The sequence below is a fragment of the Diachasmimorpha longicaudata genome, chromosome 10 (assembly GCF_034640455.1).
Source record: "Diachasmimorpha longicaudata isolate KC_UGA_2023 chromosome 10, iyDiaLong2, whole genome shotgun sequence".
NCBI lineage: Eukaryota > Metazoa > Arthropoda > Insecta > Hymenoptera > Braconidae > Diachasmimorpha > Diachasmimorpha longicaudata.
Genome location: NC_087234.1, coordinates 2,365,375 through 2,391,656, shown reverse-complemented (window position 1 = coordinate 2,391,656; position 26,282 = coordinate 2,365,375). Strand labels below are relative to the sequence as shown.

Sequence of the window (26,282 nt, the reverse complement as noted above, 5' to 3'; positions counted from 1 at the left end):
TCATTTCGAAAGGGTAAAGTACGTTAGGAAATTGATATTTTTATTTATTTATTGAAATAAATATTAGTTTATGGAGATTAGTATAAATATCCACGAATGACTGTTTCGGTAGTTTCTCAGTTATTTATAAATAAGTAATTAATAATGTAACATACCCAGCGACCTCGGTGCACCACAGGTGGGAGCCCTCATACCGCTGCCAGAATCGACGGTAAAGCCTCCCACCGCTGGGGGTCTAACTAACATTCGTGTGAGTCCCCACTATAGTCTAGCCTCTTCAACCCAGACCGTGAACAAGTACCTGGGGACGGCGTACGCAGCGCTGGCGGCCAATGTGTAGACACGGTATGATACAGGGAGGTGTGTTAATCTTTGATGTCATCGACAGAGACCAGAGGGTCTCTGTAAAAATCCGTTAATCCACTTTCATGTTTTACCGATTCGTCTAACTCATGTTGACTTGTTGGTAAACTCTACGTGCATGAGAAATTGACACATGATTATTATTCCTCCATAAAATGTTAAAACGACAATGTATTCAGTCCTTAAATATCTGAGTTTGCGTTTGATATTGATGACACAAATTAGTGATTGTGTTGATTATACATATGAACTTGATTGCAATAATCTGCGAGTTGGACAGTACATCTGCTCTCATCCTGAATATGATTTGATTGACCCCAAGACGCAGCAGGCCAGAGGTTGCATCAAGGATAATAAAGCTAAAGATGAATTTCAATACCCCTGAGTCATTTTTGCGATCAAGGTATTGTGATTTTTGACCTGCATTTTCATTCTCCAGAGTCCAATTAGAAGATTAAAAGTTTTTTTAGTTTAAAACCTTTCAGGGGTCATTAAAAAGGTCTTATTTACGATCTTCATAGAGTCAAATAAATAGACCGAGAAAAATAAGTTTTTTGAGACTGCGTTTTTATTTTTGATGGAAAAACTGCGCAAATATTTTTGGGAAAACAATATCTTTTACTGAGAGAAAAAATTTCAATCGAAAGATATTTGTAGTGAACACATTTTGTACTTCTCCGAAAAATGTTCAACAATGCATTGATAATAGAAAAGCGATTTCTAGAGTCATGTCAACTAATTTTTATATTGAACTCTTTTGCATTTGAGAAATGAAAATTTTTTGACAAGATTTTCTGAGGTAGACTTACTTTGACGTATAACATTTTTATTATGAATAACTTATCATTATCTTTGGAACAAGAGCATAATTTCTTGACAGAAGTTTTCCTTTTTTCACAGCAACATATGATTTTCTTGTCAATTTTCGAGTCATGAGTGGATACAAGCAGATACGTGTTTTTTGAAAAATTCTTCATGCTGGTGTTTTTGACCTAATTTTCATGTGTTAAAATGAAGTTGACGATGATATTTTTTCTAGAAGGGATATTGGAAACAATTGACGAACTGCAGACGTTCTCGTTCCGAAGCTAAACCGATTCCCTCCTGTGAGGGTAATCCATATTACGATAATGAGTACAAGCGTTGTCTCATGGTACCCGGAGGTGGTACGGTCATTAAGGACGACCGGTCATCGGCTCAAAGGCTCTTAATAGCTGGTCCGTCCTACAAGAGCAGGTACTTTATCAGCAGACAATTAAGAATCATTGCGGCAGAATGTGCAAATAATGTTGTGTTTTCGGAAAGATTACGCAGATGTGTCCCAGACAGTTCATTAAGTACTGAAAATATTAGAACTCAGTTAACTATTCCGACATATTATAAGTTGAATGTAAATGCATCTTCATTTGATAATGAAACTGGAATATCAAATTCTGTAGATGAGGAGTTAACTGGGGATGTAATTTTATTTGATAATGGAACTATTTTGGAAACCCATGGGGACGATGAGTCAAATGAGAACGCGAAGTTATCTAAAAATGGAACGCAGGGAACTTTTGCAGATGATAGGATCAGCACCAATGCAACGTCATTTAATAATGAAACTGAATCGGCGAAAACTGAAGCTGATAAGTCCAACGGAACTGAGGTAATAGCACTTGCAGATAATCAGCTGATTTGAAATGCGACGTTTTATAAGAATGGAATTAATACAAAAACAGTTGTAAAAGATGAATTTAACGAGACCCTCGCTTCATCTAGTAATGGAACAGGAACAACATCTGTGGAACTAAATCAGAACGCGAGAGAATTCAATAATGGAACTGATTCAGAAATGACTCCAAATGATGAGTTCAGAAAAAATATGACTTTGGCTAATAATGGAGTGACCACAAGTGTTGAAGATGACGATTTCAGTGACAACGTGGCTTCATCTGACGATACAACTGAGTTAATAATATTAGTAGATGATAAGTTCATTAACAATACGATTTTAGCGGATAGTGAAACTGAGTCAGTAACACTTGAAAATGATAAGTTCATTGAGAGCATCACGTTATCTACTGATAGCGATGAAATAATTGTTGAATCGACTTCATCTGACGATACAACTGAGTCAATATTACTAGTAGATGATAAATTTATTAACAATACGACTTTAGCAATTAAAGAAGTGGACCTGAGGCATTTTATATTAAGGAGCAAAATATTTTGGAGCTGTAAAAATAAAACTGGTGTTTTATGATAGGATTAGGGATTTCGAAATGGCTGGAACAGGTAGAGGTAGACCCCAAAGAGGATAGACTTAAGTAGGGGCTCAGTCAGTTCTGGGGGTTTGAGTTTGAGTGGCGCCAGGCTACCGGCGCCCCCTCCATGTCGATAACGTGGAGGGGGCGTGGACGTCGGTAACGTGGAGGGGGCGCCATTACTGGGGTGTATGCCTATCGGCCGAGCCGCTAACGCTTCAGTCTATAGCTATTCTTTTCGGAGTGTAGTCGTATAGTGTGTACCTCCCGTACACATCCACACCGCAAAGTGTATCTTTATCAGTGAAAATAAAAACATTCTCACCGTGAAAATCTCTAAAGTTTTTGTGTTACTCATCGAAACTCATTTCTAAGTGCAACAATGGGAGTACCAGCATTTTTCCGGTGGCTGAGCCGCAAATATGCGTCTGTAATAGTGGAGTGCATCGAGCAGAAGGTAAGTGTCTAGGTTATGTTGACCACAATCTTTCATAAACTCCAAACAAACAAAAACACGAGTTTTATACAGTGAAAAATTCATTATTCATTCATTATTTATAAACAACGTGCCCCATAGCCATTGTCCCATATCACAATTCTGGCCATGAACCGATAAATAATTTCTATGACTCGGTAATGTCTATGCGGAAGTGTGGGCAGATATTGAAAATATTGTTCTATAATTCAGTTGAGGTAAATGTCTAAATCTCCGATCTTGTCAATCCAAATTTTGAGATCTACGAAGCAATCAAAAGTGAAAAACGTATAAATTTATTATTTTTTTTGGGAAGATAACAATAACATTCACATCAACTGGCTCCACAACAAAATGAGTTGTAGAATCACATGTTGAGAAATTCACAAACTAAACGTGTTGATATTTCTGTTGAAATAGTAAAATGGGATTATTGATAGTGAATAAAAATCCAATAAATATGCAAGTAACTTACAGTTTCGTATATAGTTCTAATACTTTTCTGGTTTTTTCTCTTTCTCAACTAATAACGGACAGGAAACTATTTAGTTCAGTAAATAAACTGAAACAACGAAATAATAATTCCAATGAAATAAATAATTAAATCCAGAAATATTTACTATTTAGGCTTTACGTAGACATTTTAACATCGAGAAAAATTACTGTTGGGCATTGAGTTTTTTGGGCGAGTCACATGACAAATTGAGAAAAACGCATAACAAATCATTGTACGCCATACAATTACGGTATCACATGTATTTTTCAGTACGAAAGACCACTTTTTCAGCTTTAACTTTACAAACACCTCGTTAGGGAGTCATAGAATCATTTACTATTTTCTCAGTTCAACCCCAAGCCAACTATTCCTTTCCCTGCATTCTGAAACAACCCTTTTCGTCGTACCCAGGTCTCTGTGTACTCTCCGAGACTTCCAGTTCACTAACTCAATTTTTTATCTTCAGAAAACGTCAGTGGACGGCGTCGCGATTCCGGTAGACTCCTCTCAACCGAACCCCAACGGGGTCGAGTTCGACAACTTATACCTCGACATGAACGGTATAATTCACCCTTGTACCCATCCGGAGGACAAGCCAGCGCCGAAAACCGAGGAAGAAATGATGGAAGCAATATTCGAATGCATAGATCGTCTATTTGCAATCGTTAGACCGCGAAAAATTCTCTACATGGCGATTGATGGTGTAGCTCCACGTGCTAAGATGAATCAGCAGCGATCGCGTAGGTTCAGAGCCTCCAAGGAGACATCAGAAAAAATCTTCGAGATGAATCGTATTCGATCTGAACTTCAATCCAAGGGGGCATATTTACCCCCCCAGAAAGCCAAGGAAGAGCATTTTGACTCCAACTGCATCACCCCGGGTACTCCGTTCATGGCTAGACTCTCCGCCTGTCTTCACTACTACATTCATGAGAGATTGAACAATGATCCTGGGTGGCAGGGAATCAAAGTGATTCTCAGTGATGCTAATGTTCCTGGAGAGGGTGAGCACAAGATCATGGACTTTATTCGCCGCCAGAGAGCTCAACCTGATCACGATCCCAACACTCAGCATGTTCTTTGCGGTGCTGATGCTGATCTCATCATGTTGGGACTGGCCACTCATGAGCCCAACTTCACCATCATCAGGGAGGAATTCAAGCCAAATAAACCGAGGCCTTGCGATATTTGTGGACAACTGGGACACGAGATGAAGGATTGTACTGGAGCTGAGCCTGATGCCAATAAGGAGGAACTGGGTTTTGGTAGCGAGTGTCAGTTTATATTTGTTCGATTGAATGTCCTGCGAGAATATCTGGAACGAGAGCTTCAGATGCCAAATCTTCCTTTCAAATACGACTTTGAGAGGGCCATCGATGACTGGGTCTTCATGTGTTTCTTCGTAGGAAATGATTTTCTACCGCATCTACCGTCGTTGGAGATCAGGGAAGGGGCCATCGATAGATTAGTCAATCTGTACAAGAAGACGGTTTACAAAACCGGAGGATTTCTCACGGACAGTGGGGATGTTAACCTTGACCGAGTTCAGTTGATACTATCAGATCTAGGGGACATGGAGGATGAGATATTCAAGAAAAGACAGCAGAATGAAATTGCATTCAAGCAGAGGGAGAAGAGCAAGAAGAGGAGGCTAGATGCAATTAGTAATTTCAAACCCAAGTGGATACCCACCGGGCAGTTTGCACCGAATGCTATCGGTGGAGATGTTAAGCCGGTACAGAATGCTAGGCAGGAGGCCTATCAGATGAGAATGATGGGGAGAAATTACTCGACTAGTGCTGCTGAACGTAAACTACAGGGCGTCGATGCTGGAAGTGCTCTTGAAGCTATGATTGTACCTGAAGGAGCAGACAGGGGGGTCAAGAGGAAGAATGGTGAGGTTGAGGAAGAGGATGATCAGGCGCATGATGAAGTCAGACTTTGGGAAGATGGATTCAAAGATCGATACTACGAGTCTAAGTTTGATGTGTCGGTTGATAATCTGGAATTTAGGTGAGCATTTCTGTTATATTATTGCAAAATATTTTTAAACAATTACGGTTGGCGTTGCTGATATATAATTCGTTTTCCAAATAAGACCACATGAGTTGTTGGTAAAAGTGGTGATAATTTTGAAGCATTAATAGTGCAGTTTAGATTTTTAAGAAATTTTTGGAAAAGAATAGGCGAATTTTATTATTTATAATCTGGAATTGTGCAGAGAGCTTTGTATTATTTTGTGAATGTTGATTTATTAATTAATTCCTATGTTACAGGAACAATGTTGCGCTTCAATATGTTCGAGGCCTGTGTTGGGTGCTAAGATACTACTATCAAGGATGTGCATCGTGGAAATGGTATTTTCCTTATCATTACGCACCATTCGCCAGTGATTTTATCAACATCGGGGGTCTCTCCACCGAATTTGAAAAAGACACTATACCGGTAAGTTGAAAGAATCATTTATTTCTTAGTTTATAATTCATTTTTTCTAATAAATTAAAAATGACTGAGAATATCAATGACTGAAATTTGAAGAAATTTCTATTTACGAATTCGGTCGAAAGAACATCTAAATAATTTTTTAGAACTGTTATTTGATCAACCGAAAATTATTTTTTTGCTTTCGTAGTATAACTGACTATTGGAAAATTTAAAACTTGGAATAAATTCGTGAATTAAAATTGAATGAAGGTCAATTCATAGGGCTCATTACATATACCATTTGGAAATATCAAATTTGATCAATTCTTTAAGGAAAAATCAAGAAAGACTCTGTCATATCTACAAATTAAAATTAACAAAAAAGAATAATTCCTCTTCGGTTGTTTTAATATTTTATTCATAATTGCAGTTCCGACCTCTTGAACAACTAATGGGCGTATTCCCCGCTGCAAGTAGTCGTCATGTGCCGAAACCATGGGCCAAGTTGATGAGTGACCCCGTAAGTATCTTTCTACTACCATATTACAATAATATTAAGACAATTTTGCATAATAAAATTCAATACGCACAAGTGATTTATAATTCTATATAAATAAATAATTTTTCTTTCAACGGTTTCCCAAGCAAAAAAAACCGTCAGCTATTTAGTTTTATTTTGCACACGTGATTTATCATTCGCCTGCTAATTTATCAATTTATTAAAAAATCTCATTATTTTTTCTGTTTTTCCAGAGATCTCCGATAATAGATTTTTATCCAGAAGATTTTAAGATTGATCTCAATGGGAAGAAGTTCGCCTGGCAAGGAGTCGCTCTACTGCCATTCGTTGACGAGACAAGATTATTCAAGGCTCTTGCTCCTTATTATGAAGTTCTCACAGAAGCAGAAAGTAAGTTAAAGTGAATTCAATTGAGTTTCAATCACAAACAAAATCTGCCTTTATCAGTTCCTCGTTAATATTTATCTCTTTTTCATTCCACAGAGAAACGTAATGTGAGAGGTGACGACAGGTTATACGTTGGACCAGGAAACAGTGGATACGATTTTATAAAAGGACTCTACACAAATGGAGTAGATCGAAATGCTGAGACGGAGACTTCAATTGATGGAATGAGGGGAATGATTTTATTGGCTGAGGATTGTGTCGGTGAAGGGGCCACTCTTCCATCGCCTATCAATGGAGTACCTGTTCGATATAATAAAGTTTACTGGTAATTTTCAATTTGACTGATCTTGAAACAAAAAAAAATTTTTTTACAGTTTTTTAAATGTATTTTTATTTTTTGTTTATAGTGTGAGATTCCGTGATCCAAAGTACCTGTCAGGCCACATTTTCCCGGCAAAAAGATTGAAGGGTGTGAAAGATCCAAGTCGGGTTTTGAAACCCCAAGACTTTGAGCAGATGAATCGCAACAATGGGAATCAGTGGAGGCCTCAGATCGGCTTTGTGCGCTCCAATCAAAGTGCCAGCCTTGGCGATGGTGGACATCGAATGTTAGGGTAAGCATCATATTGTTGTTGCTAATATCTGGAAGTCGCGAATTATTATTGTTAGAATAAATACTTGCCCTGATAAGGAGCAGCTTGTTGCGTTTGAAACGCTGTCAAAGATCGAATGAAATGGTGTTTTGTAAATCAACTGAAAATCAATTCAAATGAAATATGAAATGAAATATCATTTAGTTGAATAGTCTGTAAAATCGCATTGATGACTATAAATGATTGAGGAGTTTGGATTTTCTAATGAATTTGTCTTTCATTGTTTCAGACATCACACAAATAGTGGAAGGAATCAAAGCCAGTACTCGCATGCCTCATCCCCGCAGAATTCTTATCAGCGTGGTAAGTGTTAAAAAATTTTTTTTTTCTATTTATCAACTATTATTGCAAATGGACATATCTGCGCTCATGGGGTCAACTGTGAGAAGATTCGAATTTTGCCTTAATTTCTTCTCAAGAATAGAAATGAGTATGAAATTTTGAAAACAAGCGAGAAAAGAGTGAGAAAAGCTAATTTTTTAAATCAAAATTTTCACATATAATACCACGCGAGCTCTGAAATTATCGGAAATTTCCCGATAGGTTTGTTGCAAACAAATAAACGTGTCAAGTTTTGTAGTTTAAAAATCACGAGCGCGAGCGCGAAAATAATCACTAAAAATAGCTTTTAACATGACAAAAATTAAAAAATTATCCTTATTTTTTCAATGATATTGAAGATGAATAATAGAAGATATAATGACTCTAATTATACGATTTACTAATATTTAATATAAAATTCACGTATTGCGGCAATAATTCTATGAATATTTCCAGTCAACTATTATTTGATATATTTCGCATCAATTTTAATCCGTCGTTGAATTTTCATCAAAAAGTTTTCATTGAGAGGCCATTCTCTCTACCCCTAACCCCTCACCCACCCACAATCAAACAGACCCCCATCAACCCCTGAACTGATAAATTTGTTTGATTTTGGAGCACTAATACGCGGATTATCGATTAGCAATGAATCCCGTGAGACTCACACCGGGCCTTCGTGAATTGGCCTCACTATTTGCGAAATATATATTTGCGAGGGGGAGGATTGCTGTGGGTAACGAGTGAGAGGCTTTCTAAACTCCGCCCCTGGTTAAATCCGAGAGTCAGTCAGTCACTCAGTCAATCGTTCTTCATCGTACCTCCTCTTCCATTTCTAGGATCAGTGAAAGGAAACATTAAACAAAAAGGAAAAAAAAAAGATGGAAATAAAAATTGACAGGGAGAGAGGAATTAAAATACGACTGTCGAGTTTCAGATTCTGAATCACGTACTGATATCCTTCACAAGTGTTTTTCATTGTTTCTCTTCGGGGGAGGGATTCCTTTAATCGCCCCTTAATTCTCTTTTTAGTCTCTCTTTTCCGAGCTCACGACCCTGCTTAAGCTCAGACTGACTTGCATTTAATTCCACGGGGGTAAAAAAAAAAATCTGACAGTCAATATTTTTTTTTTCCTTTCGTCTGTAATTTTTCACTGAATGTTTTTTTTTCCCTATTTTTGTTTTATATTAAAGTGAATTTTTACATACGATCATTTGGCAACGAGACATGAAACTCTCAAGTGCTGATGGGGACTGATAGGCGTAGGGATTTGCTCGTGGATTAGCTTGGAGGGTAGTTTGTCACGTAACGCGTGACTCCCGGCGTTTCGTTGTTTGACACGTCGATCAAGCGTTTGTGAAATCCTCACCCCCCCCCGGTGCCCGCCCACCTCCGGCTTCACCGTACGTTTTGCCCAATTATAAAACAAACCCCCGGTGCACAGTCGTAATTATCCAATTAGCGAATAACTCTCGGCTTCTGGGTAGCGTAGGGTTTTCTCTCTCTTTGGGATTTTTATCGAGAATTGTGGGTGAAAGGAGGGGAGTGATTGCGAACGTGTGAGAATGAAATGATGAATTTCGGAATTTACTAGGACTTTTTTTATCCGATAGAAGAGCAGTTCGATTTTGTTCGGTCGTGGGGGGATGGGAATCGTTGGAGTTGCACACCCCGATTTTTTGGGGATTGTATTTGTAGGGAAAATTTCACTAGATTTTTTTTCTTCACATAATTCGGTGCTTAAGGACCTGATTCAATTTACTGATTTTTATTAATGAATATCTGGGAATTAAATAAAGGGGGGAATACTTTTTTCCTAATTCACCGGTGAATTAAAATCTAATTATTGATGTATGTTATGTATGTTATGTACTATATGTAGTGTACATAACTTACAGGTCCTCCACTTCAACTAATAATTTCAAATAAAATAGTGTACTTGAAAAATTTTGACTTTAAACAACAAAAACGACTCTCTTTTAACCGACTGAGACTTTCACTGCTTCCAACCATTTTTTTATTTATCAAGTGTTAAAGCTGTTAGCAACTATCTGATAACAGTAACAATATATTACAGTAATATCCTAACAATCTATTCCAGCTATATTTCAATTTCTTCCAAAAATTATCGCACCATTTCCCCTCAAAGTCCTGATCATCAACCCACCATACCCTGACCCAATCTAACCAACGGAATATAAAAATTTAAAAAATCTCCCATTCGAAACTAAAGTCTCTTTCGTTTGTTGCACCACAGACAGTCAATCAGTAACATTTTTTTTTATATTATTGACAAGAATGAAAGAATGCAAGGAACGTAGTGTATACACTGACAGTGAACAGCCCAACGGCCCCATCGACAATCCATCTCCCTCTGTGTTCATTCGGATGACAGGTGGAGACCCTCGTTAGACAAATTATACTCTCTCGTTCTCTGGTGTTCTGTGTTCAAATCCCGTATGGGTGATAGTGGATGCCCGTTGGGTGTATATAACCATGGGCAAGTTCCAGCTCGTCGAGCTCCCGGGCTCGTTCGGGACGTGGGCTTCGAGTGGACTGCAAACACTCGACACCATCCAGTGCCTAGGCGAAAACGCCAGGGTACCGACCAGTGGCTCTCGTCTTTCGCTACCGATGTGCGGTAGGTAGACCTCTTCCTCCTACCCACCGACCCCCTATCCACCCCCCCCCTTCATCCTTCTGCGTTACGATATATCAAACATATTTTTCTTCAAAACTTTTTCCTTTCTTTCGTTACTGTTCATAAATAATGGAAATAAAAGGTCTTGTGGTGAAATGAACTGACGATAATTATGATTTTCTTGGTGAGATAGGCGATGAGGGAAATCTCTTTTGGATATTTTTAGATATTTTTATTGGAATGATAATAAATGATAATAATGATGTTGATTCAAGGTTTACATTTGATGGCTTTCGATGGCACCAAATATATTTTGATATAAAATTATTTGTTTGGTTTATGGGGCTGTCGAGCTTCTTGCTGAGATATAGAACAATCTTTTGGGAAAATGAATTGATGGTCATTGCTAGACAGGAGTGGGAATGAATGTTAAGTCATGAGATGTCTCCTGTCAGTTGTATTTAACATTCAGACGGTCTGGAGTGTATGTTTAGGATATTTTGTGACGTGATTTACTGGTAAAAATTTTTGAATATTCTGTAGTGCGTCCCTGAATTTCTTTATCGCATTCAACAATTCGACAATTTTTATGGAACTCTCCACTACTATCCAGTAGTAGATCAATTTTTTATCGTATGGAGCATATACTAAACAAATTATTGTTTAAAACTGTTTCATTTTTTTCGGTCCTACTGAGCTTCTTCCTGAATATAAAAACAAATTTGTTGCAATGAAGCTGTGATGACGGATGATTCCTTCACCAGATCTTCCAGGACTAGTTATTCCTCCATTACATCTAGACATTTTCCTCGAGATGATTATGTTTCATCAGGCGACACGAGACAGTAATAAATCTCAAGTCAAGTGATATTTATCCCTGTCTCAATCCAACACTCAAAGAATCCAATGTGTCGTTTCAATCCTTTGATATATTTTCCAACTTTACGTTATTTTCATTCTCCTAACAGACGTGAAAATCAATTTGTGAATGAGGCCAAAGGGAGTGCCAGTGCTGCCCCTTAAAACCGAGGGACTTTCTCGCTAATGAGGCACAGCGTAATTAGTGAGACTGTCTGCTGGGGTTGGCCTGGTCCTCCAGATTGAAGAAAGGGCGCTACTCTCTTCTCTCACTCTTTCGCATGTGTCGACTTTTCTCTCTGCATACCACTCACCACCTCCACCCCCATTTCTTCTATTTCAATTCCTGGTGCGGGTTAAAAAAAAAAAAATTCTTTCACATTTTTTTTTTCTTTTCTCTTCGCCGGAGTGGTGGTGGAGAGGGTACATATCCGAGCAGAAGATCAGAGCTCACACGTTTGGCGGTGTGATATTGACGGACGTCAACTCCAGAGGCTTGCGGCTAATTTACCCCGCATTGACGGCGCATTGTGCTTTAAATCGTTCCACAACACCCCCTCATACCATTTCCACTGGCTTCCATTGTCCTTTGATTGGCCGAACTCGTTCGTATGCATAATCAACGACTGGTTATGATACTCATTTTTTGCATAGAAAGAAAAATTGTTTTTGCCAAATATTTATTTACTTCAAAGAATATTTATCAAAATTGTATTTCTTCTGTATGTGACCTTGAATGAACATTGCAAAACGTATTTATTAAAAACGAATTTCACCTATACAAATTATCTATTTTTTATCTGAAAATAACAGAGTCATTATTAACAACTATTTGCCTAAAAACCTAGTGATAGGCAAATAATTGTTGACAGTCCTTTAGAATTCCGCATTTTAAGCTAAAAAAATTATAAAAAATGAAAAAAATTGAATTTTAAAAAATTCTAAAATTGTTAACAAATGTGATCTGTTGACAACTGAACAATTTTCTCTTCATCAAATTATGTACCCTTCAACAGTCAAAATAACCGTATCTTCTTGCACATTCAATAGACATAAAATTTCTCCTCTCCTTTAATATTATTCTCTGGCAGGAGCGTTTCTCTGCTGTGCACTTACTGTTTTCCATCTCAAATCCTTAAAGCCTCATCCGTAGGACTCACCGTACCATTGAATCAGCGTTTGGTACCTGATTCTCTCGTTCTCGTTCATCCTTTACAATTTGTCATCCTTTATTCTCTCCTGTGCCCGAGCCCCATTATCACTCGAATGTAACCCTCAAAGAATCTCCCCAGTTCCCTGAATTTATGCGATTTAATACACCACTTCTTTTATGTTTTTTTTTTTTTCTTCACCGCGAAGGTTAATTGCTGAAAGTCAAAAGCGATGAGGAAGGAACGAGAGAAAGAAAAATATAATCGAGTGAATTTTAATTTAAAATTGTTCACAATTTTTTTTTTCCTCTTCTCTCTGTTGAACTAAAAATAGGACGATGGAATAAAGAAATGAGGGATCCGTAATTTGCTTTGAAGAGAAATGAATGGGGCAGGGGTGGTTAAGTAAGGGAGAGGGGGAGGCAGGGGGAATAACAGACGATAGAGTACAGGTGAAAAGACGGAATATTTACCAAACAAAAAAAGAAAATTTTGGACCTTTCGTATGGCGCGGATACACGGCCCATTTAGCCCCTATCAAGATCATCATTTCCAACGTGAATTTGACGGAATTCCACTGCTTCAATTATTACGTGCACCAGTAAACTCCAAAGGAATACGGAATCGTCCATAGAAATAGTAAAAGTAGAAAACAGTTACTCATTTCGATGGAAAGATTCGTATGTTTACACTGGATTTTTGTTAAATGAATTGATCGGATGAATAAAGTGAATTTAATGGGAGCACTTGATTGGCAGGCGCAGCTCGTAGCTTTCTATTAGCTAGTGGGAGGGCATTAGGGTAACGCATGGATCCTCAAGTGCATGAAAATCAAATTTGTGAAGCTCAATCGGATTTAGAAAATTGCCTGGCTACTAGACTTTTTCGGGAGATTGGGGTAAATTAAATGATGCAATTACAGTCAATTTTTCTTGTTGATTGCTTTAATCGGGAGAGTTTTGCGATGTTGAATTTGTTTAAGTCTTTATAAATAATTGGAACTATTTTTTCAAACGATTTTTACATTTTAGAATTGAAATTGTGTTAATTATTTGTAGATTACAACTTTGGATTTTTTGGTTTTGTCAGTTAGATTTTGATTCGATTGATTGATTGCATTTTTAATTTATAAATTTTCTGTGGCGTTTCCTCGTAAACTCATTTTGCTGGCACATTTTTTAAACTATTTTTTAGAAAATTAAACAAAGACTGTCGGGTTAATATTTTAAAAGGACAAAAATATCAATTACGATATCATACATTTTTTTATTAAATTTATTCAACAATTGTTGCACTGGGTTATAATATAAATTAATAATATAAATTTGCAATTGGTCTTTGTTTAAAAAAAAAACTAGAAAAATCTTAAAAATATTTTTTTCTCCCACAACATTCGAATTTTCGGGGACTGGATGTATGGCCCATTGACGTGTTACGCATTTCTGGGTGTCTGAACCATCAATCCTGTGGATTGAATGCAGCTCGTTGCCTCGTAATAGTAATATCAAAACCACACAGAGCTGAAATCCGACAGATTGAAGAATGCCGAACAAATAAACTGAAGTTGGATGTACCCTAGAATATAAAAAAAAAAAGTAGGCAATTTGTATTATTGTGGGGTGCGGTTTTCCACCTCATTTCCACGTCGAGTACACGTGAGGGAATCTGATTGTGGAGGAGGACTCTTCTCGCTTCCATTGTGATACTCACTGGGTGCGTCGAAGGATCATCCGTTGAATCGGATTTTTACGTGTGGACTTTAACCCATCGACTCTACTCCTTCATGCGTACATTTTTTTTTTCTATTATTAAGCTACACAAAAAATGAAGAAAGTGGACTCAATAATGTGCTCCTAATAGCGTTCGATAGTTCACTTGATCAACGATCAAATGAAGAATTAAATTTTTTATGTTCACGATAGTGACGACTGATATTTTACAATAAAATAAAATTGAAAAATATTCAATTGCGGTCGTTTCCAGGCGATATTGTGACGTCATCATAAATTATGATGATTATTTTTCGTGGCTTTCGATAACGTGAATGGTATTTTTCTCTGATGATTCAACTAATTATTATTCACTGCTGTTAATAATAATTAGTTGAATCAAATGCAATTAAAGCGATCATTAACATGATTCACTTAAAAATTCACAAACTCACTTCCTCTTTCTCATAATTCCCTCCACAAATATCCCATACCTCAATCAACCTCATCACCTGCCCCAAAAGCTTCCCAAAATCATATTCAAAGTCAGACCTCCTCCAAAACCAAACACAACCACACACCAATGATCAGCTATCAAAAGAAAAGGTATAAAAAGGATCGGATTACGGGTTCTTTTGACGCTCTTGGTGTCAGCATCACTTTCCCAACAATTTTGACCACTGCAACTAGATTCTTACCTTGTTGACCCAGCTCCCAACCACCACTATCAAGTTTCAACCCCTAGATGTGCACCATCTCACCAGTCTCATCCCAAAGATCTCAAACTGCGCCGATTTAAAGAAAAAAAAAACCATTACCATCAATAACCCCATCAGGAATCCATCACACCCCAAAACATTGTCATTCACTCTCTCATCCCAAAGGACATCCAAACACTGGTGATGAAGACAAGTGGATGGAGTTTGTATATTCACTAGCAGGAAACGAGTGGAAAAGATTCAGAAGAAAAGCCCAAGAGTTGGAGAGAGAGTTGACTGTGTTCAACGTAAAAGTGGAGTCTGAAGAAGGGAAAGAGAAATTCACGAGGCCACGATGCGAGTGAAGGATCCTCAAAGACTCTAGGATACTCCTCATTGGTGTCCTGAGGGGAATCCTCACTGTACAAGGACCTTCTTACCTTCCTATTTCCCCTCCCTTTTTTTTTTTCAAGAAGAAGATTTTCACATTTTCCATTCTTACCCCTTTAATTCTTCCTCATCATTATTCAAACTCCTTGAGCAATGGGGTGGGTGGGGGGCCGATGAGGGGGACATGGGGGGGGGAGTGAAAGAGGTAAAAGAGAGTTGTAAAAAACTACAAAACCCAGTGATACGTGGAGGTAATGCCCTCAGTGGTTGGTGGGCGTAATCAAAGAGCTTCGACAAAAATCAGGATCCACTTAGAAGGCACGTACTCGTGCAATAGAGAGGCATTCAGTCAGACTCTGGAAGGTTTTTGAGTCAAAGCAAGGGCTCTTGGGGGTGCCTCACCAATACACAATCATGGAATTCTTACACCTACGTGTACATATTTCGTATACATACTATGTTTAACGCCTTTTTTACCAACTGAGGATAAACGCACACGATCATGAAGACTGAAAAACCCTCGAGTGTACCTTGAGGCCCCTTTGCATTCCGCGCGACTCCCCCCCTCCCTCTCCCCCTGCCCGCCTCTCTCTCGCGCACCCCACTCCTTTTATCCACCCTTAAACCCCCTTGGCAACGGTGCTTTTCTTCTTCTGTATTATATCACATCCACTCTTCGTACATTCCTTGGTAGCCATTAGTAATCCAAGTGGTGAATGAAATTGAAAAGTTGGAGGTGAATGTGAGTTTTCAAGATGTTGAAAACTTACTCTGTTTTGGTAATATTCGTTGCGGATTTTAGTGTGAGCTGAGCGATTCAAAATTTTGTTTTGAGATGGACAGATGGGGGGGGGGGATATTTTTTTATGGGTGTGAAAACAGGGGGTTATTTATACGGCGAGAAATATTGTGGAAAAATTATGATTAGGGAATTGATGGGGAAATTTTTGGCGATAGTAACGTAATTTTTCAAAATCGATGCAAGCAAAAATTACTGAGTTTTCAGGGCTCTCATTTCCGGTATCTGGGGGTAGGCCTACGAGGTATTACCAATCACATGTTTTTTTCAATTAAAAAGTTGATCACTTTCCGCTTGAAATTATCCCTTTCTAAGTTGATGCATAAATTATCGAACTTTGAGTAAATTCTCACGTGTTTAACAACAAAAACTTCTTTGTTAAAAATGTAAAAACTCACCGATCAGAATCAACCGGAAAAATTACAGGTTAATTTATCGTAATTTCTCGTACACAATTCAGGGAGAAAATACGTCATTTGGGTTTCATATTTTCACCCCTTTCATCCCTGAATTCCGAAAAACTAAAAAGCATTTATTACACGCGATAATCACATTCTGATTGTTTGTCAGTTCTGCAAGTCCACTGATAAATATTCCCGATGAATTATTTTTACTGAAACAATTCACCGCAGGACAATTCAAAATGAAAGAGAGATATACGTTATACGCTGACCGTGGAGACGTTGCGCAGTGTAACTGTAGTAAATCCAAAGGCGGCATCGTTGATTGGATCACCGCAAGAAATCGATACTCCACCCTCAAAGTTACCTCGCCCACGTTTTCGTCACAAATATATATGATATTAGCATCTTGTTTCAATTCACGGGTGGTGGTACCTCTGGCCCCTGTCTCTCTCTCTCCCTCTTTTGCCACTTCATATCCTGCCTCCAGTCGCTCGGCATCCCCCTGCGGATCCTCCCCACTTGGCCCATGACGGCCTCCTGGAGGATCCTCGAGTACCCTCTTATCATCATCCCTCTCTGTCCCTCTCTCTGTCTCCCTCGTTGCCCTCTGTCTCACTTTAAATGGGGGTGGCGGAGGGTGGAGAGGGTGAATGTGTGCGCGCACACGCCAGTCGAGCCCACCCAACCAAAGAGCTCTGTCCGGCCAGGTCTCCATGCCAACACTCCGCTCGATAAATTTATTGGTCGCGGAAAACGACGCAGAGGGATTTTTTAATATCGAAAGTTTGTGGGACGATTTTATTTTAATGTTTAATTTTTTCATCTTCGTCATTTTTTTTTAATTACATTTATCCAACGAAATGGTACATTCGGAAGAGATGGCCAATCGTAATACAAAATTAATATTTTTTTATTACTGGAGAAGAAAATAATTTTATTAAAAATTTTCAAGGGTTGAAAAATGATCGATTGCTATTTCTCGAATCACAAAATATTTTATATATAATATTTTATAAATAAAGAGGGTTATATAATCGTCAAAATAAATGTAAACTTTAAAATTCGAAATTCTTCATTTGAATAAGAAAATTTAATATTTTGGATTCAAGTTTTAATTCTTTAGTTTGATTTTGAAATATTTTAAGCGATTGATGAAGAAATTTTATGAATGAAAAAGAAGAAAATATTGTTGAAGTAACGGGAAATAATTTCCGTATGTTCTTTTTGATGGTTCGATGGAGGGAATTAACGCACCGGTCAAGTATCTCTCTTGCACTGTGGAAAATTTTCCCTTCGCTCAAGTTACGTCTCTGTTCTATTGAATTTTCTCTTCATCCCTGTTGCCAGCACTCAACTCCACACCGGTAGCTGATCCATGTAACGCATCAATTTTACCGAGCGTGTTGTCCCACCGTAGTCATTAAATGCACTCGGAATTAGTTACGGTATTTTATGTATTGTTCGTTTTCGATGGGGTGTGAAGAAGGGGATTTGGCGTTGGGGGAGAAGTTTTTAAAAATGCGAAAACCAAATTTAATTAATCTATCCTTCAGGGTTTACAGATTTTTCTATTGGTTTAATTGTAAATTATTATTCATTGTTTAATAATTATTTTTCCATTCCGACGGAGGATTATACAATGTCAATTACAGTGTAATTGACATTGCAAAATCAATTTTAAAAACGAGAGGGCACAGTAATTTTTAATTAATTTTTCTGTTCGTGTGACAGAAATCCGAATGACGAACATTTCAGATGAATTCCGAGGGATTCAAAAATTCTTTTAAGGAATATTTTCCAGCGAGCTCACGACACGAAGGCTTGAATACACTTTGAAATTTATATTTATAATTTTAAGAGACGAAATGAGAAACGAGGTGGCCCTCTCCAACTGCCCCACGCCCTGCTGCACACCCTGCATACTGTTAGCCCCGTAAATTTTCCTCTCGAGCAATTCACTCTCTTGCGGAATGAGTGAAAACGTCTCGTTCCCTTTTTGTCAAACTCAAGTTTCTTTTAAAAAAAAGGGCTGGTGTAGAGGGTAAGAAAAAAAAGGAGCCTCTGAGAAGAGATAACGAGCATTGAACAAGAACAAGGGAATGGCAAATGAGGATTACGAGACAGTGTCTAACTAGCTTCATACAAAAACTACTTTATACATGTGTTCAACTCTCTCTCGCACTTTTCAAGTACACGAGCACCGGAAAATCTTTCCCTCGAAATGGGAGATAATCTTTCTCACTGTAGTTGAACAAGTTTGCACGGACATTTGAAAAAAGAAGAACGTTTTACCTTCACTTTACCACTTAACCCGTACATCTCGCCTTAATACATGCACTCAAATGTATGCATAAGTAAATATTGTAGGTTGCCGTGAATAAATAGACTTTTTCGACAACCGAAGCCCATTTTTATTGAAATTAATGGAGTTTAAAAGAATTTTATGAGCAGAAAACAAAATATTCAAAAAATACGTGATTTTTGGCCCAATTATTCCGTGAAAACTTCCAGCAAATTCAAAAAATTGAAAAGAAAATCCTAAATTCATGTGACAAATAACAGATTTAATTAATTAATATTTCGTAACGATTTTACTCCTAAATAAGTCTTAATTTTCGATCTATTCCTTTAGAATTCTCATTTATTAACAACAATATACATTATATACATTAATGAAGGGCACACCCAACCTTCCAATTCCACCCACGAGATAAAAATTTTCCTTTCTACGTCTCCATTCAATAATTTTTCCCACCCCCAAAACATATTTCCCCATTTCCCCCCAAATGTCCAAATAATTAAAATTCTTTTAATCAAAATTCTTCTTCAAAAAGCCTCCACTTTTTAATCTCTGCACTACAAAATATCCCTTTCAACTGCAATAGTCGATAAAAATGGAATAGATGAGGGAAAGTTGAGCAACAAGGGACGAGTGAAACGGGGGAAAAAATGGTAAAAAAAAATGGAAGAGATATTGAAACGGGGCCCAATGGCAGGGAGAATACGAACGGGAAAATGTAATTTCAGTCGGAAACAGGAGTGAGTGAGGCAGGGGGTGGAATTGGGGGGGGGGGGTGCACAGGGAGGTAGTGAGAGGACCGAAACCAGGCAGACGCCCGACCCACATCGGGAACCTCGAGTGTTTGTATTGCTGACGCGGCGATCCAATCCAATCCAATACCCATATAGTGGGTACGAAACGTTCAAACTATATATTCCTGTATGTACCCTGTATACATATGGAGTTTGTTGTGTGCATCAATGAGTGGGCATTAATTCCCATTCCTCCCTCCCCCCCACCCCCTCCCTCCTCACCAACCCCCCTGGTCTGTACATTCAGAATGTCCTTCAACACGTTTCCATGTTATATTCTCACATACTTCATGGATAAATTCAATTTTCCACAAATCCGACAAAATACAGTTTGTTTTCCAAGAACTATTCACTGAGTGTTAACTACAATTCGTTAAATTTTAACGAACATTTTTCTTTGTAATAGATTAGTAGGAGTGGATTAGCTTCAGAGGGAAAATTAAAATTAAAAACACAGTGACAGTGGTATAAAAAAATAAATAGTAATAGTAAATAGTAATTAATTCAATTTTCCACAAATGCAATTAAATATATTTTGTTTTCGAAGAAGTATTCACTGAGTGGTAACTACAGTTCGTTAAATTTTGACGAATATTCTTCTTTAGGGAAGCAATATACTGTAAAAGAGTGAGAATAGTAGTAAAACAGTAGATAGTTATAGGGTTGATGGGCTTCATTCAATGGGCTCAATCTCAATCAACCTCATGATGGACTAATGTTTAAAAAATATTTTTATAGATGTTAATTACTATGTTATTATTACTATGCGTATGCGATCATTGCGAAAGTGCCTACGACATAGTAAAGTACACTGTACTACACAGTGGAATTTAATATGCTCCATAACATGTCCTTGACACCCAGAAATATTGATAATTCACGAATCAGATTCATTTCCCTGTCAACTAACAAAAGAGAATTTCATTTAAACATAATAAGGATCACCAATTAAGATAGTGATAATTAGTGGGGGATATAACTATCATTGTCCTAGGAAACCGTATCATTATCCCTAAAAAACATAGTAATAATTACTATACAAGTTTAATGATTATATTTTAATCATGTTCCCATAATTTTCCCATCATTAATATAATTTTCAGTATTTAATTCACTTCGTCCATCGTCTCTCTTATTCTTACCCCCCTCCCCTTCATCACTGATTGACCCAGACCAAATAAACTAAAGGGGTTCGATGACGAGGCAACAATTGACTAGCCAGAGAGCCACCAGGTTCGTGCGTTAGGTCCAGGGCATTATTATCATAAACGTAACAATAACGAGGGATCATCCGACGTGTAAACCGTTCCGCTGAAGGGTAGGAAATTCTTCTTACCCCCTTTTCGGGGATGCAGGAGGTTGAGGATTACACCGACCTCGGGAAGCCGTGTATCCACCCGCCTGGAATCCACAGGGGCGATGTTATTGTTGCAGCTCCAGTCATGATGGGCTGAGGGGGTTAGAGGGCGGGGGGTAAGAGAGAGGGAAAACAGCTCAGCATTTAGTTCGGGGGTTTCATCCTCCCTTTTCAATAATATTGCTGCTCTCTGGTGTTTATCGCCTCCTATTATGGGCACGATTGGGCTCAACTAGGCGATTAGTTTGCGTCAATGATAACATAAAAATTGAATGATAAATCTATGTCAAGGAGGGCGGTATTTAAATAATTATTTCGGTAATTTTTGAGAAAATTTGCAACCCCTAATATTTTTTTTTAATTGAAACTTTCAAATACTATGGAACAATATTACACTAATCAACATTGATTAATTAATAACCAAAATATTTGAAGAAAAACATCTCCACATGAGAATATAGTTATTTATTTATTGAAAAATATGAAAATAAAAAATTCATTTTAAAATCGGGGGTGATGACGCGTGTTGGCGTTTGACAAATTTGTTATTAGCTACGGCTGTGCGCACAAACCATTTCGTGTTATGACGTTTCACTATGCTGACAAATATGTGCACCAAATGTCTCACCCCCGTTACGAAAAATAGTACATAAGAGACACGTGCACGGCACACTCCTATTCAAACTCTAATATCGCATTGTTTTCGTCCTAGGTATGACGATTCGACTCTAATACTCACGTACACCTCTCTTCTGTTGTCAATTGTTTTTATTATTCCTCAGTTGAGAATTAATTATCGTGCTCTACATGGTCCTATTTAATTGTTCACAGGGTATTCCAGCGGATATCAAACGGCATCAGGCGGCAGTGGGCACAACAGTCAATCGACTTCTTATTCTGGTAATCGAGGATATCAGAATAATTATAATTCACAAGGTGGTGGAGGCAATAGGAGTGGAGGGTATGGACAAGGACAGGGATTCAAGTCTTATGGTCATCAGCAACATCAGCAGCACTTCCAGCAGGGGAGGAATCATCCTTATCAGGGACACAGGAATAATCATCCTAATGCTGATAGAGGAGGATACAATTCAAATTTGATGAGGAATCAACCTAATAATCGCTACGGAGGAGGCGGTGGAGGTCCCCGAAGGAATTAATGATATTCAGTAATTAATCTGCACATAACTATCACATTCTAATGAACAATCATCCGTGACAAATGTTCAAGAATTTTATGTCACTGTATTGATGGACAAATCTGAAGGATAACTGACGACGGAGGACATTGAAGTAGAACTTTTAGACGAAATTTTACGAACACTGGTTTGACAGGTTCGTTCATATATATTTGTGATAAGTGAACTAAACGGAAGAATTTCTGAATGACAATTGGGAATCATTGACATGGCAAATTGCAATATGATATTGTACAGTGTGGAAAACATGGATTTTTTAAAAAGACGTCTTTATTTATGTCTCAATAATCAGAATTTGAAAATTTTCAAAAGCAAATTGTTAAGGAGGAAAAATTACTTGAATTATTACCCACAATTAAAACAATTTTTTGATGATGAGAAAGAAATTTCTTAAACCGTGCGAAATGAATTACTTATTAGATAGTTTTTAGCCTCAATTGTAAATATTTTAATGCGAAACCCCGCATTAATTTGAAAATTCATTTTGAATCTATTTTTGAATGGTTTTATTTACGCATTCAAACCATATCGTTCATTCCGTAATGAAAAAACAAAATGGAAAAATACAAATGTGTTGAAAAAATAATTTTAGGCTTCTATTTATAATGATTTATAACATCTATTAAATATTAATTTCTTAGGTTGTAGAATAGAACGAATATGTTTAATAAGTCATTTATATTGAGTTGGTTATATCAACCAAACACGTTTTTCTGACCGAGGAAAAAATTTCTCGATGCTAATTTTTTTTTAATCGAACTGTCATTTTTTCGATGCAATTAAAGATATATTGTCCGAAAAATTCTTGTCTTCTTCGTGAAGATGTGTGAATTTATTGAGTATGAATTGGACTTTTAGTATCTTTATATGTATTTGGCTATTCATTCACAGCCTTTCAACTGATCATTTATGTCGAATAAAAACTATTTCTATCTCAAAACAAGAATTGGACCTGAATTATTGTCTTTATCCCCTCAATTATTTTTATTTTCCAGATATCGATCCACATAAAAAATATGGGAATGACTGTTTTTATTTATAATTCCTTAATGAATTCCAAAATTATCTCCAAAATCCAAATAATTAACAAATTAAAGTTGAAGTCCCAGGGTTTAACTCCAAATTCAAGCGAAAAATTTGGAAAATCTCTCATGTGGCTGTCATTTTAGGCGAGAGAGTGACATTTTAAAAAAAAAGGCGAAAATTTTCATCGATTTATCCTCTGAATCTTGATTTTACCACGAAATAAAACCACAGGAACAATTTCCTGTGGAGAATGTCGGTCTTGCGCATACATCTGGTACTATTGCCGAGTATGGCGAGCGTGCATTGAACCAGCGCGAGTGCCACTCGAGAAAACAATAGCGAGCAGCAGCTCTTGTTCTCCTCTTTTCTTCTCTCTTTTTTTCTCTCCCGCGTCTCTCCATCGTCACCCTGAAAATCCGAATCCCATTCTCGGTGCTTTTTAGACAATTTTTTTTTTCAGCCTCATACGTGACATGCACTGTGGAAAAGCCACCTATTATCAGAGAGCCAACCAGAGGAGTTCTGCTGCTGAGGGAATGAGCGACAAAGTGGAAACACTGAGGAAAAAAAAAATTATTTTTCCCAAATATCTATTTACTTCAGAAAAGTATTGATTTTGTTCAATGCTTCATTTCTGAAATGGACTAATTACCTGACAATTCTGATTAGATTTGAATTGTAATCATGTTAATTATAACGTTGAGCGAGCTCCTGCAATAATTATGGGCATTCGATAATTCATTAAAATTTTTCCCTCAAGAAATTCAAAACTTAAAAAAATAAAATATAAAAATAATAATCCGTGAAATAATTATCAATGGAGTTTATTCAAGGTCATGTACAAAATATACATCTCCTACAGGGAAAGGAATTTCAGGTAAAAATTAGACCTCCAGAGGGTGAAAGTTAATTTTATAACAACAATTAGCCTCTCAAGTCTAATTTTTCCAACAAAACTTCACTTAAAAAATGGTTGATTGTCATTTTGTCCCACGTTTCGCCCTCTGAAGGTCTAATTTTTATCCAAAATATCTTTCTGTGTAGAGTAATATGATTATAATAATTTATTTAAGAAGAAATGCAATTAAAAAAAAATAAATATACTTTTCTCAGGTACATCGATACTTGACAAAAATAATTTTTTTCTCTGTGAAGAAATTTGCAAAAATAACGTGATAATTGTTTTAACCCCTTTGCTACCCGCATATTTTCATGTCTCGATCTTTTCCCATGGGATCCATTGTCGTTCGGGCTTTGAGAGAAAATCATTCCAGACGATACTTCCGATAGCCCGCATGAGGGGAAACTGGCAATTTCTGCGTCGTTACCTGCTTGCAAACAGGTAGACAATCGATACTAAACATCAGTGATTTTTTTCAGTGAAGTCGATCGTCAATAAATGATTATTTTCATTGATAATTTCAGGTACCACGAAGCGTCATGTCTTTTACCACTTACTGAGGAATAAAGGATCCACGAACCCATTTTGTCGCGGCCAAATACATCAGGGGAAATAAAACGGAATAAAATCATGAACAGTAAAAAGTTGTTAAGTGAAAAATTCAGGAGAAAACGGAGAATTTAATAAACTAAAGAAACATCAACATGAGTCAGAATAATCGAAAATAATGAACGATATAATTAACACAATACATTAATTGATATTAAGATGCCTCTTAGGAAGGCTCGAGGACTTTTGACGTGCTCACCCCCGAGGGACTGTCAAATAATTAAAAAAAAACAGCTGTATAAAATTTTAATTCTCATTATTAACCATCAATGGTTCGTTTAAATATCAAAATTTTCTCATCTACAAACCATTGAATTTTTAATACTCCCACAAATTATTTTTTCTCAAGATAATGAATGGTTTCGAAAAAATGAAATTTTTAGTCACAAATTGGGGACCGAATCGAGGAGAGAATGGTTCAATTTCGGGCCTTAATTCTGTACTGACGAGGCACCAAATGTCACATTAAAATTATTAATTATGAATTATTGAGAATGTTTACTCTGTTTAGTCCATTTTATAGTTTTCCTCAGAATATTTCCGGAGTAGAATAGTTTCAATAGTTTAGAATAATGTTAATAAACAGAAACAGAGAAGGAAAGGACTGAGTGAAGGGCCTTTTGTTGAATGGGCCCAGAGTGTTCCAGCTTTGGTCACTAAGGGTTAGTTTCCCTGGAGACATCACAGAAGAAAGATGTACCTTCTGCCTGCGATAATAAACAATTAAAGTTTATATCCAAATTGTTTAATATTTTTAGAAAATCCCTCTCCATAATTTAACATAAATAAACTCAAAATGTTCCTGAGATGGCATATCCCCCTGTGAACTCCATTGCTGCCAAAAATTATTGTACTTATTTCTTAATAAAAGACTGAATTTTGATTCTGATTTAAATAACCGCAAACTCACACGATCGACGACAAAAGACATCCCACAAGACCAAACGTTATAACCCGAAGAATGGAAGGCACGCTGCGTGCTATCTCGAATTTGGCCCTTATTCTGATGAAATAAAGCGTTATCCGTGACGGGGATCTACCCCCATAGACATCAGAAGGGCCTTGAGTTTAGAAATTTCTCTTTCTCGTACTCACACCCCCCAGTCGTACATTCGTCTCTCTTTCGCGGCCCCCGAGTTCCACTCAACCACTTTATATCCAGCCTCTCCGAGTCTCACAAACGTTTCACAATGAATTCCTACGTCTCTTTCCATTGGTACAAGACCTCGGAAACCATTTGTGCTTCTATAACTCCATGTATTATCGATGATAAGTGCTTCCGTGTGATCAAAGAGCGGTAAAAAAAAACAGAAAAAAATTATAAAAAGTGGAAAATTGTTCTTGTATTGTTTGTCGAATAGATATCTTCGATGATAATAATTTAATTAATAATTCTTCATTTAATATGTAGTCATTATCGTAATTATATACTAATTATTTATAAGAAGATTAGTTTGTATGGATACAACATTGGTTATTTTTTTTGTTATTTAATTGAATTTCATGGAGAGAAATAATTTGATGATAATTACCCAAAACTTTTAATTGAATTAAAATTAAA

General features: G+C 37.1%; 1 protein-coding gene across 1 annotated transcript; it reads left to right on the top strand.

Annotated features, from left to right (window-relative positions):
- The first annotated feature begins 504 nt into the window (after positions 1-504).
- Positions 505-23,131, top strand: LOC135167053 (5'-3' exoribonuclease 2 homolog). Its single transcript, XM_064129904.1, has 11 exons — positions 505-766; positions 1,403-2,011; positions 2,125-3,066; positions 4,047-5,593; positions 5,857-6,025; positions 6,435-6,524; positions 6,758-6,914; positions 7,008-7,236; positions 7,319-7,525; positions 7,794-7,867; positions 21,818-23,131. The coding sequence occupies exons 3-11, from the start codon at positions 2,992-2,994 to the stop codon at positions 22,144-22,146; spliced, it is 2,877 nt and encodes a 958-aa protein (XP_063985974.1). The 5' UTR covers positions 505-766; positions 1,403-2,011; positions 2,125-2,991; the 3' UTR covers positions 22,147-23,131.
- The last annotated feature ends 3,151 nt before the right edge of the window (positions 23,132-26,282 follow it).